Source organism: Ischnura elegans, chromosome 9, assembly GCF_921293095.1.
Source record: "Ischnura elegans chromosome 9, ioIscEleg1.1, whole genome shotgun sequence".
Classification (NCBI taxonomy): Eukaryota; Metazoa; Arthropoda; class Insecta; order Odonata; family Coenagrionidae; genus Ischnura; species Ischnura elegans.
In genome coordinates, this window is record NC_060254.1 from 94844940 (window position 1) to 94861222 (window position 16283).

General features: G+C 41.8%; 1 protein-coding gene across 2 annotated transcripts in view; it reads left to right on the top strand.

The window, feature by feature from the left end:
• The window catches only part of LOC124165145 (AF4/FMR2 family member lilli-like), a 457820-nt gene that overhangs the window by 381173 nt on the left and 60364 nt on the right, over positions 1-16283 (top strand). For both annotated transcript variants that reach the window (XM_046542452.1, XM_046542453.1), the window contains 2 exons: positions 7123-7731; positions 10523-11454. In XM_046542452.1, the coding sequence (XP_046398408.1) occupies positions 7123-7731; positions 10523-11454 (1541 nt within the window). The remainder of the gene's footprint in view (positions 1-7122; positions 7732-10522; positions 11455-16283) is intronic.

The window sequence follows — 16283 nt, forward strand, 5'->3', positions numbered from 1 at the left end:
GAAATTTTTAAACGATTAGGTTAAGGATTCACAGACGCAATTATTCAAAACTTAATGATGTCACAAATCCATTTCCGTAATAAAATCTAAAGGAAATCTCAAACCAAGGAATATCGTAATGAAATCTATTTAGGCTCAAAAGCCGGAAACTATTCCTTGTTCCTCGTGTCAGGTTTCTAATTTTACTCCATGCTTACTCTATTTTTGGAGCTTATTTGACAAAGACTGGAGTGTAGTCATATCGTTTCATCAAATAGAAAAGGGCTCTTGGTTTCTCAATGCTTTCTAAGCAGTTCTCTCCGTAAAATATCACATCTACTCGTCTTCCAGCATAAAAACATAGGTTCCTGTCGTTTTTTTAAATAAAAATTCGAGTTACCTTTGTATTAGTACCACAAGCCTAGAGTCAAGATTTGCCGCTATGGATCGGTTTTGGCCCGATAAGGAAATCACCTCGGAAGCGTTTAGCTCTCCGCCGCCAAATAATTGGGAAGACATCCGGGAAAAAGTAGTAGTTAGGGGAATATAGAGTTCGTATGCAGAAGTCGCCTTTAGGCGGGGACCAACGTGACTGTCAATTTCGTCGAATGGCCCTGGGAGAAACGAGAGTGTAGAACGACCCAATGTGGACACAGTCCAAGGTCATTCCAAGCGATCGTTTCTCTTCCTCATCCTTTTCCTCTGCCTCTTCGAGAATCCCAGACAAGTGACACGCCGAATATTGGCGGAATTCGGAAGTGGAGGAGATCAAGCATTTTCCCACGAACAGTGGCGTAACTATGGGGGGGAATGAGGGGATAGGTATCCCCCCAAAGCATCAGAGAAAAAAAATTAAAAGTCATTGTCTTGTTTTGACATATAATAACTGAATCTGCTTAAATTTAAATTTTTAGAGCCAAAATGATGTAAAATGTAATTCCAGGCTTGTCAATTTTCAACAATTTTCCCTACCCCCCCTGGGGTCCTGGGGAGGTCACTACCCCGGGCCATCCCACCTCTCCCAAAACATATTCCTAGTTACGCAACTGCCCACGAATATTACAAAGGAGAATCCTCAAATCGGCCTCTATAGTATGTGATGTCACCCACGGCGCATTTTAATTTGTTTACAAAAGTCGCCACTCGCGTCGCTGACGGACAAATCGATCCGAGTTTCACGGGGAAATATGGAATAATTAGGGGTGTTAACCAAAATTGTTACACATGGTCATGTGATCTATCAAATTCATTACTTTTCAACGCTAAATCCACTCATTTACAAGTACATTATAATTCAAAATATTGGAAAAAAGTGGATCGCATTGCACTCATCACCGCGCCGCGGACATTTTTGAAAACCAAATTAAAATGCGAAAGTGGCAACAGAAATCAGCCTTATAATGGAATTGCCTCCTCTATGCAGTCCTCCGGTATTTACATTAGGAATTTATTTGACAAATCAATTGGTAATGATCGCTATTTTCAGATTTCTCTCGCTATTTTGTTGGTACTAAGCTATCATAACATCGTTAGTAATATATTTTATGCATTCTTATTTTTGTATGATGCCTATTAGTTGCCTTTAATTATTACAATTGTTTACGATGATAGTGGTTTGTATGTTAAATGGGTTTCAGGTGACCAACGTATTTCACTTTTTCTTTTATACCCTGCCAATTATAGAGTTTTTAATCGTAGTCGAAAATAAGGAAAGCAGATACCTAATTAAACAAGCTTCTATGAAGAAATCTTATAGAAGTTTGAGAAACTTCTATGAGATTTTCCCTGTTATATTTTTGTTGCAAAGTTAGCCAGATTTTTACATTCTTCAGGTTTGCTGTTTCTCTCTTCGTTTGATTTGGCAAAATGTTGTAAATTTTTGGTCCCAGAAAAAAATCTTCGTTTAAACAAATTAGCATTTGATTTGGGGTATACATATGAAGTATTTGTTCGTAGATAGTATGAATGGGGCTTATCCAAAACTTTTGGGCTACTGCCACTACGAAGGTAGAAAAACCTAAGCACCTTGTAGATGTTTAAATGCCTCAGGAGTAGTATCTATAGTTTGACAAATATAGGATAAAAGGGTGAACAGCGATCTGCTCCGGCACAGTACGTGCGATTGCTTTCAGATAATGTATCTGTACGTATGAGTGAATTTTTAAATGGGCTACACCGCACGAGTAGGTAACGAACTAGATGGAGTGAAGCCTGTTGGGCTGAAAGTATTTTGTAGAGTTATAGGTAAATTTGGGCTAAAATTTTTTGCAAACAAATAAAGCAAGTAGAATAATTAATTTTAATCTATTTGAATGTGTCTCGATTCGTTTAATACCCGGCAATACCGTCTCCTTGTGTACATACAGGAACTACGCTTAAACTCATTAAATCCTTGCCCACGCACGGGAGAGAATCTGTATTACCTCTCTCTCCCACCATTCCTCCTAATTTCCCTCACTCCAGTCCACGCATTCAACCTTCGTGAACCCCCACCTCCTCCTCATCCTACCCCACAGCACCCACCCGATAGTAAAATCAGATTGCACGCAAGGATGCCGAAAGTGACGCAATTTAATGAGCGTCTACGGCGGCGGCTCTACGAAAGCGTGTAAGGATATTTCGGTCCCGCGTCGCTGATGACCGTCAAGGAGGCCGAGTCGTATGAGAAATCAAGGAAAAACATCGCGCGCGAGGGGATGGCGGAGGGAGGGAGCAAATTAGATCCCCCCCATCTTCTTCTTCTTCTTCTCCACGGGTGAAAGTATGGAAGGCTTTTTCGGCCAGTCGGCGTGATGAAGGGAGTTCGTTGTTGTCGCTGTTAGTGGAGAGTCGATCGCTGTGTTGTGTGCGTGTGTTTGTCGGGTGCCGCGATGCCGCTCTATCCTCCCGCGCCTTGCCCAGTGGCCAGGCCCTCGAGGTCCGGACTCCTCTGCCGACAGTCCTTTTCGGAGCTGGATCTTCACCGGAGGAGTCTACCCTACCGCGGGATGGACGTGGTGGTCGTCGAGAGAACGCGACTCGTCCCGTGGGAGACTTACGACCAGGGCAATTTATCTTTCTCTTATTATTACCCACAGTGGCGCAGCGAGGGGGGGGGGTTTGGGGGATAAACTCCCCACCCCCAGAGCTCAAAATTTTTAAAGTTTAATCCATTTTACGTAACTGGATTAATATTACTTGCAGAATAGTGTAAATATTAATAAAAATATCCCTCCGAAAGTCGTGAAACGCACTATTTTGAACCATTTATCTTGAAAATTTTCTGAAGGAGTGCCCCCGCACCTCCCGCTCCCTGGCGGGTATTTCACACCACCAGACAGACACCACCAGACAGCAAGAGTTGTGCCTAAAACCCCCCTAGGCTTAATTCCTACCTGGCCTCTGATTACCCGTACTTACTTATACTTCTGCAGTGATCGAAGACCGGAGCGAAATAGAATGTCCGTGGTAGAGTTCTCTTTTAACCCTTTCTAACCCAGGGCTGCTTCTAAAGGCCATTTTACACGGGGCACGGAATTGCGTAGGTTAGAGCTGCATTAATTTCTAAAATGGCGTGGAATTGCGCGAATGCATGAACGAAATTAGAACAGGGGCTATTTTGCTGTCTCGCATCCACGCATTCTCGCATGTGTTCTAGCAATTCACCGCTTTACACGACGCAATTTTGATTTCGCCTTCGCACGTACGTCAGATTGCGCAATTCCGGGTACCCTGTAAAACGGCCTTAAGAGAAAATAAATTTCAAGACTTCTCATTTAAAAATGTGAAATTTTTTAAGTCAATCATTACTATTGTGGCAGCTACATGTGTGACCATTAAATTTTATGGCACAAAATGACGCGTAGTTTAAATCTTTCTTGAATAGAGCAGGAAAATCCATACATTTATGATGTTGCTTAAAAGCAACACTGGATTATAATGGGTTAATGTGGATAATTTTCCCAAGTCTTACACTTACCAGCCAATTATTACTCATGCTTCTACTTTGGTAGCGATCGAATTCCGGATCCAAATCGGATGTCCATAGCAGGGTTCTGTAAAGAAATGGATGATTTTCTCAAAGAGTAAACTTACCAGCCCACTTGGAGTCGGTTTCATAATGTCTTATTAGTCCTAACATAAGATGCCATTTTGGAACAAAAATATTGTAGGGGATATCTCATAGATGTATTTTAAAACCATATCCCTAGTTAAAATTTGGTTAATTTGGTCTTTGCTGTCAATATTTTTCACTAGGATTAAAAAAATACTTAATCCGTGGACTAAATAAAATGAAAAATAATGCTGCGTGATTCGTCATAAACTGCTGCGGTCATATTGCAAGCGTTATCCAGATAAGATTTGGAGCCGCTAGAGACTCGGAAGCAGTGCGCAAGGTTTAGATTGCTTGAAAAAATGAAGACGGATATCTTCATGGGTAACACGGAGAGCATAATATTAGATCCGCACTATATTTCCAGGTTCGACAGAAGCAATAAATTATGAGAGATGTTTTGCCTAGCGGATAGACTTCGTTTTTCCCCTTAACCATATAAGAATTCAATAAATATTACTTGTAATTTTGTTTCTATATTTGCTTTTAATGTGGTCAAAAATCTTTCGAATTAAAAAAAGGCTATGGCTAGATTCTTAGCTACTTTTAAGGACTTGATTATTTCAGTATCATTAATCTCAGTATCAGTATAAACTTCTAATCAATTGATAATGTACAGTTTCGTTTCTGTGGCGATATTGAATGCATTAGTTCTCAAATCCAAGGTAAATTTATCAATGTTATGATGGTGAAAATGACTCTTCATTAGCTTATATTAGCATGCCACTTTGGTTACATAATTGTCAACTGCCTTAGGGGATTAGTACTCTAGAAACTATGGTGCTGTATTGCCACATAATATTCTGGACGGTTGAGACCGTTAAATAAAGTTAATTCGCTCAATTTGAAGTTGTATTCTTCAGGCGTATATTTTTGGAAACGGTGACTTTTATCATACATTTTCCATATACATTTTCCATCTATGGTGAGCATGTGAAAGCTAACGGTTTGAAAAAACTGATTTTCATCGCCCAGCTTAGCCTTACCGCTTTGCATCGAGATTTCGCAAATTTGTGGCGAAATATTTTAGTCTGTCCCTCATTCATATTATCCTAGTATGATTGTTATTTTTTTAATTTGATTTTTTGATTGAAGGATGTTATGTGGTACTCCCGCTTTGCTGCTTAGTTATAGGCAATAATTTTTCAACAATTTCAATCAGGCAGGTCAATTTTCATCTACCACAATTTTTCTATAAATAATTTTAAGACGCTCAACCGTGATTAATGCTGAAGGAACTCGCCCAGTTATCAGTGTTATTCTTCAGGTGTAGAATTATAGATTTTCTTTTTTCTCTTGTCTTGACCTCTTTTAATTAATGATCAAAAATTCCTGGAAAATAAGTCATTCATAGGTGTAGAACTTTGGAAACGCTGAGCTTATCATAAACTTTCCAGCTCTAACGTGAAAGCTAACGGTAAAAAAATGATTTTCTGTTGAAGTATTCACCGTCCTCTGTAGCCTTAGCGGTTCATGTCAAAATCGGGAATTTCGCAAAATTTTTAGCCGGATTATTTTGATCTTTCACTTATTCATTTTATCCGAGTTTGATTGTTTTGAGTCGTCGAAAGTCTCGTCGTACCTCAATGTTAATGAATCCGTTACCGTTACGAGTTTTTTGTTCAGAAGATTTCGGTTTTCTCAAGATATTCAGCCAAGCGTGGTGACTCCGGGCATCGTCCGACTATGATTTTCTCCGCTCCTTCGCGTGCGTCTTATCCGCTGCGTCGAATCTTCGCTCTTCAGCTGATTGCGACACTTTTGGGAAGGGAAAAGGAACGCAACCTCTCCACAACTCCTTTTCACGCCTCCGTGAACTACCGAGGATAACTATTTTTCGGAAGTTCTTGCCGAGAGTAATTGCTCTCTTCTCTCCAGGAAACGAGAATTTTCTGTCATTATTTTTTTTCCTTTCGCGTGTTTCCCACGGAGGGCTAATTGCGCTTTTTGCTACTTTCCCGCATCTTCTTCCTGAGCATTGACGACGTCATGTTCGGAGCGCCTCTTCGCATCTCCTCGATGAATATTTTTTTTGCTTACCGCCCTCTTCTCGTGCCTTTTTCGTCTTCCGCTCCTTTGCTCAAACTCCGGCATGAATATTCATCCAACGTTTCGCAAAGTTAGTTGGAGCGGAAATATCCTTGAGCAAAAAAAAGGCTGCGATTAAAATAATGGCAGTAATTGATTTCCCTCCTTTCTTTGTTGAAGGAGTCCGTCCATGTTATACAAACTTTTATTTTCATTTCGCATAAAATAAAATCTCTCAAGTGGTGTGGCGTGGGCGCTCACAATCAGTGTTTTTTTCAGTGAAGCTGTGTATGTGCGTTATTCAATTTCTAAGTGTTTAACGAGGAATCTACAATATTTCTGGAGATGGCGGGGAAGAAAATTTTCAGCATGTTTAGTCCTATAACCATGGGTCACAACTTCCTAGTTACTGAGCTGTGGCAACTAAAACTTTTTGTTTTAAATGCACTTTGCAGTTGCCATGAGTACTGTTTTTCTTGGCCATCCAGCCTCCACGTGACGTCACTGGAGTCTAGATGCTACACGAGTAGTCCGGAGTATTACATCGTCTGAGATTACCAATGCATGCATGAGACACAGAGCTCAGGGAAACATCTCTTAATAATCACCTATAAAAATTGCCTGTGGTCGGAAAGTTTCCTCTGGTTGATAGGGCATTATTAATCCTTATTTAAGCCAAGCGGTACCTGCTAGCAGGGTACTCTGCTACCTGCTAGCAACTTGCATCGTAGCGGCGCTCATAGCCTCGCACCAAGGCGGCCTCACACGGCGGCAGCCGGAACCAAAATGACGTCACTCTTACTTTTCCCGGCATACATACTTAGCCGTCGCGTTTTTGCGCGTTTGAAATTTTTCACTCTTCATTTAATAGCGAAAAATTGATAAAATCATTTCAAAAATATAAAATCGTGAAATGCGTACTCCAGTAGTGATAATCTGCTGTTTTAAGCAATTTAAAAAAATAGGAAACCACCCTACTTCTCATACATCGTAATTAATGCAATTCTTTGTTCCTTTTGCAGACGTGGCGCTGTGGAACAAGAGCCTGTCGCAGAGGTGGCGCCGTCTGAGACGGAGGTGCTCCTCCTTCTCCAGCGGACACTCACCCACCACTCAGCACCTCCTGGACTCCTCCCCCGCATCCCTCGCCTCCTGCTCCCCCGCTTCTCCCGCCTCCCTCCCCCGCGGAGACCAGTGCGCCACCCCCAGGAGGGACGAAGACTCCATCTCGACCACCTCCACTTCCTCTGCCTCTCCCAGGAGCATCCTACCCGAGAACATCCGCAACAAGTTCTCCCAACTGCACCTGGGCCTGAGGAAGCGCAGGGCCCTTTCCGTTCACGAGGTCCCCTCCACCTTCTACGTGCCCTCGCCCCTGCCCGGGGGCGGCGAGGAGGATGGCCCGTCGTCGCTGCCGCCGCAGATTCCTCCGGAGGCGAAGCCGCGGAGGCGCGGGGTGTTGAGCGCGCACATAGCGGGCGGAGGTGTGTTGGCGTACGGGTCTCTGGACCGGAGGGGCTTCCGGCCGGGGGACGATGCGGACCGCAGGAGCACGGACAGCAACCGGTCGTCGTCGTCGGCGTCTTCGGCGCTGTCCTCTTCCTCGTCGTCTGCTGCGAGGACTCCTTCTGGTGAGTCTCTAGTCTTCGAAAAATCTGACCCTCAACACAAAATATTTTTAAAATGATGTCCACAATTTTTTCGACTTCTTATATTCATGGTTTTTCTTGTTGTTATTCAAAATTATAAAAAAAACATCTTGAGGCTAAGCGAATTAATTGGGAATTTATAGAATATAGGGTGCATCCCAGTATGTATACGATTATAAATTTTACTTCGATATTACATAGCTACGCTTTTGTACTTTTTAAGTATTATATTAAGCTGGTTAATTATTTACCTTTGGTTTTCAACGTTATATTAATACAAAATTTCCTCTGAAAGTCTCATAATTTTCATAATTTTTGGTAACAAATATAACTACTGTTAAATTTTTATGCATTAACTATCCGATAATCTACTTACCAAAGAGAAATTACTGGGAAATTCATTCCTCCCCGATCTAAGCAGGGACCTTTCGACATAATGAATGTAATTTTCAAGTGTAATACGTAACTTAATTAAATGCCTTCGTATTCGATTCAATAAGAAGAATTTTTCGAGTTTTTCCCGCACATCCTGAAATATTTCGCACATGAAAAAATGCCGCGGATTTGAATCACCTAGAAAGAGGTACCTGAAACGATTTCAACCTTTGAAGTAGTATCGAGCTGCTTGCGACCGACAAAGAGGGATAGATTGATAGACTCACTTTCTTCTTAAGTACCTACCGTAAATAGAACGTAGAATATATGAGCTAGACTCATGCTTTCAGTTTGCTTTTACGGATTATTTTTCTCTATTCCGTCCGCCCCTCAGCCTTCGATACACCCACCTGCAGTAACCTGTTTCAAACGAGGCCTGCTTTTCGGTAGATTTAATACTGGTCCGTAAGCCTATCATAATAAAAATTCTCGTGCTTTCATTAGAAGCGAAATTCTTGTTGATGGCTTCCTTTCCTTCGAACTCGAGTGCTGTAATGATATGTTGGTTGCTTAATCGTGCTTTTGTCCTTCAGTTCACCGGCCTGAGTAGCCTTTCATATAAAAATTAAATGTGCTCCAGATTTTCTAAATATGTCGATATTCGAAGTAACTGCCGGGGGAGCCCAATTTTCTGATGATCTATAATGATTGGAAACTCTCTATCCCGTCAATCAGGTTAGGAAAATGAGAAGAGTCAGTTGAATTTTCCCCAGAATTGGTTGTGATCTTCATGTAGTAATATCCGCAACTTTGGTTACACTTCTTACATACTTCTGGAACAATGATCCTATGTTTCCTACAACATACATACTGCGTCATCTTGTAACTCTTATATTAGTCTATCCTATGTATTTTCTTTTTCTAGTTTTAAGAAAGCTTATTGGTGTTATAATACGTTGCCTATTGTCCATGAAAAAATGGGAAAGAATTATAATAAAAACAAGAAATAGAATCAAAGTATCTATAAATAATGAAAACTAAAGAAAACAAAAAATGATAAGTTACATTAATAAAATTGCTGTTTACAAAACATAAATATATATAAAATCTGATATTATTTTAAAAAATATATAGAAATATGCGGACTAATTTTAAATTCTTTCATTTTTCACCATGAATTAAGGAACCTATTAAAATCAAATGCCATCCATTGTTTTAGTATTTAAATTTCTGCTAACGCAAACATAACGCTACACTTACAACACAAACAAATGCGCAAAAAAGGGAATTGTATTGTAAACTGGACGGTTATGGTAAACCTTGTTTACAGGGACAGCAGAAACGCGCCTGTATTATGGGAGGAGGGTTTTTGATTGCACTGACTATCCAATACCATTATTATTTACGTTTGAGGTCGTTTGGGTTACGATATCCGTCGATTTTCAGTTTGGCATTATTACTTGTGATTTGGGTCAATTCAATATGGATCAAGAGATCAAGAGGAAATGTCCATTATTTTGCCCGCATTTTATGAAGAAGTAAAATTAAAGGCTCGATCCTGTGCTCAATTCATAAAGTGTCTTTGAGAGCTACTCATGCTTCACATATGGCCTGTAATTAGTCTCCTTGTTAGCCTTGGCCTTGATACACTTTCCGTTCATGGGATACTGATTAATGAGCCATACCTCGTTTTTGATTGAGGAGTATTACGTTGCACTCCTGTTATGCTTCGTAGTCGTAGGCAGTAATTTTTCATCAATAATCAGGAGCCATATCAATTTTCATCCACTACTTAAATTTATTCTCTTCGAGGCCTCACGGTGTTTTATATTGTAAAATTTTCCTCTATTATTTTTGTAAATTTCCTCTCATTCAAAGGTGATCACTCGAAATTTGCACGAGTGTGACCGTTTTAGCGATGAATTAATTGACTTCCAGGGATATTAGCTTCTGTGCCATGAGTTTAAAAGACGAGTGAGATATCAAGTGTACCTGATAATTGGATTTAATATCAAGTGTACTTGGTAACTTGATAATTTAGGGGGTGAAAAGCCTAGAGGTGCAAGTTATTTTTTTCTAAACAGAGTTAAGTACAAAAATTAGGTAGAGAAAAGGAGCGAGATCAACTGGACATTTAGTGGTGCATACGATTTTCCACTGACTGGCGGCACAGGACAGAGAGTTACTCATATCCCTTGGCCGCCAAGTATTCTTATATTTCTTTTATCAATTTCTATACCTACCTAAGTCTGTTGAGAAAAAGAATCACTTTTACCACTTGGCTTCTCACCCCCTCAATTACAAAATTAAAATTATTGTTTATCATTTCAAATTTAAAATTCATCCAATTTGAAATTGTCTTCTTACATTAACGAGGTCTTTCTGCAACGCTTTCCAGGGCGACGCGTGGCTTCAGATCGCACCGCCTTAAGAGGGAGCGAATCCTCGTCAACCCTCTGGGATGCTGGATACTGCACCGAATCTGCCAGCGGCAGCTGCGCCGAGGAGGCCGACACGGCCGTCGGCGCAGGCGGCGGGTTCCGAACCCGCCACCGTCGCTGGTCCCTGGCGGACTCCACCTACCAGCAGATGCAGCAACAGCAGCAGCAAATGCAACAACAGCAACAAATGCAGCAGCAACAGCAACAACAACAAATGCTTCAGCAACAACAGATGCAGCAGGCTCCGTCGTTCATCCTGACCCCGCAGCACGGTAGCGGGAGCTACCGGGGCCGTGAGTTCCACATGTCCGCCCGCATCTGCGGGGGAGACTCAGGGCCTTCCTCGCTGCCTTACATGTCGCACCACTGCCCGGACGATGACGCCCTGGTGGAGGACTCGATCGGAGAGCGAAGGGAACAGCAGCTTTTGGCCCAGTGTCAGCAAGTCCAGGAGGAACAGAGGAGGAAAGCAGCCCACCACCATCACCTGTTGAGGGAACGCGGATACGGCAGTCTCCGTGAGGTTGAAGGTTCTTCGGCGGTGGCCGCTGCTGCGGCCGCGGCCAACGCAAAGGCGGCGGTCGCCAAGAAGATGGCTGCAGCCCGCGAGGAACAGAGGAGGGCCTCTGGTGGGGTCATGGAGCCTGGCAGGAGGTCATCCTCGCTGGTCAGGACGAGTGTCAGGGGTGATGCGTCGTCCCCAGAGTCTGGTGGAATTGAGAGTGAGCAGATCCGTTCTGCGATGCACAGGAGACCTCTTCTGCTGCCCAGGGTCAGTCTGGAGAGGAGCAATAGGACTACGGTGTCCGGTACGGTCAACGGAGGGGAGCAGCACGTGACGTCACAGAGACAGGACGGGACGTCACCAGCGAAGAGGAGCGAAAACAAGGTAGGACCTCTAAGTAATTCAAGAGTTAGAACGTAGGCTTCCGCGGCGATGGTTTGATCTCTACATTTCTTCAGGGTTATCTTCCGCGTCAGCTTGTTAGTAGACAACAGTATCGCTGGTAGGATAGCCAGCGAAACTGTTTTCTACAAACCCTGAAGAAATGCAGAATTCAAGAGTGTACTCGCGCACTTTCCGCACATTTCATGGAGGGGCGGATTAAGGCTGTTTTTTGTGGTTGCGGTTCACCAATTTTCGAGGTGCCTGACGTTCAAGCGTCTTCCATTAAGGAAACTGGAGTTGTAGGGAACCTCCCACGGAAAATTGGAAGACTTGACAAACATTTGCGATACTCATTGGAATCATATACATTGAAGCGATGAAACAAGAAATAACGTTGGAGAACCAGCTTAATTAATGGGATAGTTGAAACCCGTTCCCACTTTAGTCGTGTCTGTTCTACTATAGATCATGTATTTCATTCATTCACTACGACCTTTAGTTCGTTTATGACTTCCGTCCTTCCCCTTTGTCCACTAATGTTACGCCGAATTTTGCGCCCGCATGATGCATCATAATAGGGATGTGTTACAGTCTCTGCGACACGATAGAATTTAGTATTAATCGTTGAAGAAAGTATCTATCAAATAATAGTGTCGGTATTTTTCTACGATAAACTAATTTTAATCAATGATGGAGCTTTATTCGTTCCAAATTTGATAAATTTTTAAATACATTGCTATAATGCTCCTTATATAGAAAAATAGACAATTGCTCAAATAGGTTTAATTCCTCTCGAGTTAAGCATCGAGTGAAAATCTTCATACGGGCCTTCATAGTGATGGTTTTGAAATTAACTCGATACTTCGAGCTTGTACTTGGTGAAAGGGCCCTATATTATCAATAGCAGACACAATAGTATATTTTTTTTATTTTCTGTGCTTGATAGTGGTGTAACAGCCGAAACCGGTCAAAAATATCTATTTTGGAGGTAACAAAGTGTATGTTTTATAATAATGGATTTGATTTCAAATGGTAGAAATGTTTAATTACGTCAACATAGAGAAAATAAACTCAGCATAAAAAGTTCCTCACTTTACCATTGGCATTCTGCCTTCCTTCAAGATTTGTCATTCTAGGTTTGAATGACTAACTCGGATGTTATATGTCACAAATTTAAAATTAACATATTTTTATCGCTATCCCTATATTATGATGAAGATATGTGATCAGGATAAGAAACTATAGTTAAATTGAAAAAATAAGGTAACCACGAACATTTTTCTCCATTATTTTCATTGGCTATCTTCTATTTTGATGAGACCTTTGCCTCGAGCAATTCGCTCACAGTTCAAATCGCATCGCCTTGCCATGTTTAGTTCGTTTCTAATGTCTCCCCTTTGGTCATCGAAGTTGTTCCCCTCATAAGGCGGGGATCCCGCGTTGTCTGACAGACGGGTTCTCTTTAAACGAGCTCCATTGGGCAGTTTGAGTTGAGAGCGAAGGGGAAGCGGAGGATAAAGGGGGGAATTGAGAGGAAGAAGGAGGAAATATAACGTTTCGGTGGCTTGCTAATAAGGAGACCGGCTGTCGGGTGCACGGAAGGGGTTGCCGTTGACTACAAAGCCCCCGTCTTGTTACTCTCCACTCGTCCGAGAAAGGAGAAAGGGTTCTTCTCGAAGGGGATGTAGCGTTGCACGTGCTTGGATGAAATTTTGTATTTCATATTTCGTCCGCTGTTCCCCCCTTTTTTTCTTCCCCCCTCAATGGCTGGCATTGATGGTCTATTGGTCTAGCCGAGCGGTCTGTCGGTAAAGGAAAATGGTTGATTCTTTGCAGCATCTTCGTATTCAGCTGTTTTTCCCAATATAAATTAACGCCAGGCTTTACTTGTATAAATACTTACTATCCATTTTGAAATTAGGAATTAGAAAATGAAAAGCTGATAAAGTTCCTTACTAAACAATCAATGAACACCATTCCTTATATAAACTCCAAATAATGACTTTGTTGAACTCATGATCGGCGTTTGAAAAACGTTTAATGTGGAAATACACCAGCTTTTATCGTTCAATATATTTTTAATCAGGTGATTCCAGGATTTACACGGCTTGCTTTTGCTTCTCTGGTTGGTCAATCATTTCAGCATTCATCAAGCATTGCGTAAAATTTAGGTGTCCAAACACTCCCTGACACATGATTTTTTTTAGGCGGCTCGCTGGATAGTATGTAGGTGTAATGTATTCGCCGTCCAAATAATTCCCTTTGATTCACTTCGGCTGAGGCACAAAGTTGTGTTAATATTCTCCGAATGCCGCTCAGGCATAAGTTGAGGAACTACGTTGAATTACGGATTCCGAGGACTCGTAATTGCCCATCAAGCGAGGAAAGGCGGTGTCGAAACATCGGCCACGCGGAAGAGAAGAGAACAATACGGAACGCTGTAATATCATGTCCACGAGCGGCGGACATATTCCATCCGTAAAAAATTGGTGCCTTCCCTTCGTTCGTTCAGAGCGCGTGAAATTAATTCTCGGTGGAGTGGGGATTTCATAATGTCCAAATCCAAGTCCGTCTGCGTAACAGGTCATCCTCGACTGCTTATTTCTTTATTTTTAACATAAATTGCAACCGCATGCACTGATTTCAACATTACTCTGTTCCAAGGGGGCTGTATAGAGGAGGCCCAATTTAATCCCATAGAAGGGTGATTTCTAATGCCACCATGGGTGCCGACTTTTAGAAAAAACATTGGGGGGTCCATACTGGGGGTCTTGCCCCTCGAAATTTTATAAATATTGAATTTTAAAGTTTTTTTTAGCATTTTAGAAGAGTCTTATGATCCACATTGGGGCCCTGGAAACTCGACACTCCGGGGAAAATCAACAGGCCTGACACATCTTTTTATCCCCCTCATAACGAGTTTTTGAGGGGGCTCGGGCCTCCTCAGGCCCTATACAGTCGGCGCCACTAGTTGCCACTTAGGTCGTATTTTAATCGGTTTTCAATAATGACTGCAGTGCGATCTAATTTTTCCCCAATATTTTGCAGTACCTATAGTGATCATAATTGCAAGGAATAGCACGGGAAAGTTATGAATTTGATACATCACGATCATTACGCATATAAATTTCGGTTAATACCCATAATTATACCTTATTTCCCCGTGAAAATCGGATCAATTTGTCCGTCAGCGGCACGAGAGGCGACTGTTTTAAACTGTTAAAAATGCGCCGTGGGTGACAGCACATTTACACAATGGATGGCTGCGAAGAGAATTTTCACTTTTGTGGTACTCTCGTTGTTCATACTTTTTAATGAAGGTTCATGAATGGAGGTGAGACTGCCAGAATACTTGCAGACCTATCTCAATCGAAGAAATAGTGAAATAATAATGATTCCATATGCATAAATCAAACTTCAAAACACCATAATAATTTTAAGTTGCTACATCACGAGAAAATATCTCAGCGCAACAAAACAGTAAACAGTTACTTTGGTGAGAATCCGTTCTCTTTACGCAAAAAAACTCAGTGAAACTGAAGAAAATTTAATGAAATAATTATAATTATCGCAATTGACCATAATATATTTAAAATGGGTAAGGATTCCATACTTTGACGCCGCCCCTCGTTTCGTTCTTGGTACTAGATGTTCTTAGGGGGCCTCCATTGATTACGTGAAACGTTTTGGAGGGGTTAAGGGGGTCAAGCCGATTTTCACCCAGTCTCACGCGAGGAAGAGGGGGGGGACACCGGGGCCCTTGCAAGTATCACGTAATTTTTTCCCATAAAAAAACAGCGTAAATTTGCGATCTAAGTAGTCTTAAATACTATTCTAAACTTCTTCTTCATCCAAACGTTTGTCCCGCGCTATTGCAGGGTCCGCTGTTCTGCTCAGTCTTCTCTTGCCCCGATCCAGGGGGCGTCTTCTGGACGAGCGATCCGATGCTTGAGTTGGCATTGCATACTTATGCGACCGAGGATACTTGGACAGACGCGTCGCTCCGTCTGATCTCGAAGACCTTCACCGTTGGTTGGATATTCAGCCGGCACCGCGGGGAAGTGGTGATAGGATTTTGCCGGTCAAATACTATTCTAAACTGATCTCAATTAAATGTAATGAAACAAATTTATTTTTTCAAATTATTCAAACGCAATGAAACATCATCATCATTAGTCAACAATGCTAAGATTGGTTTGACGCAGCTCTCCATTCCTCTCTTCTATCCACTAGCCTTCTCCTAGCGACGTATTTCTTCTCTTTTGCATCCTTTATAACCTGTACTATGAAACTCATCCGGGGCCGTCCCTTGCCCTTCTTCCCTTCCACCTGTCCTCCAACGATTGACAATCATGCCTCAAAATGTGGCTCACTAAGTTGTCCCATCTTCTGCTTAAGGTTTTAAGGAGGCTTCTCTTTTCTCCCACTCTTCTTAGCACTTCCTCGTTACTTACACTATCGATACATTTTATTCTCATTATTCTTCGGTATCATCACATTTTGAATGCTTCCACTCTTGACTTCTCTGCTGCTGTCAACGTCCAAGCCTCGCTTCGATTGAGAAACATCATCTGATGAATTTTGCCTTACTTCTATGCATGTATTCTCAGCTGTAAGAAAATTCTTCTTTTTGAATGAAACATATATTTCATCGTCATCATCACTGGTCAACAATCCTAGGATTGGTTTGACGCAGCTCTCCACTCAGTTCCCCTATCAGCTAATCTTTTCACACCTAGGTATTTCTTCTCTTTCACATCCTTCTTTACTTGTTCCATATATTTTGTTAGAGGTCTTCTTTTTCCGTTCTTGCCTTCCACTTGTCCCTC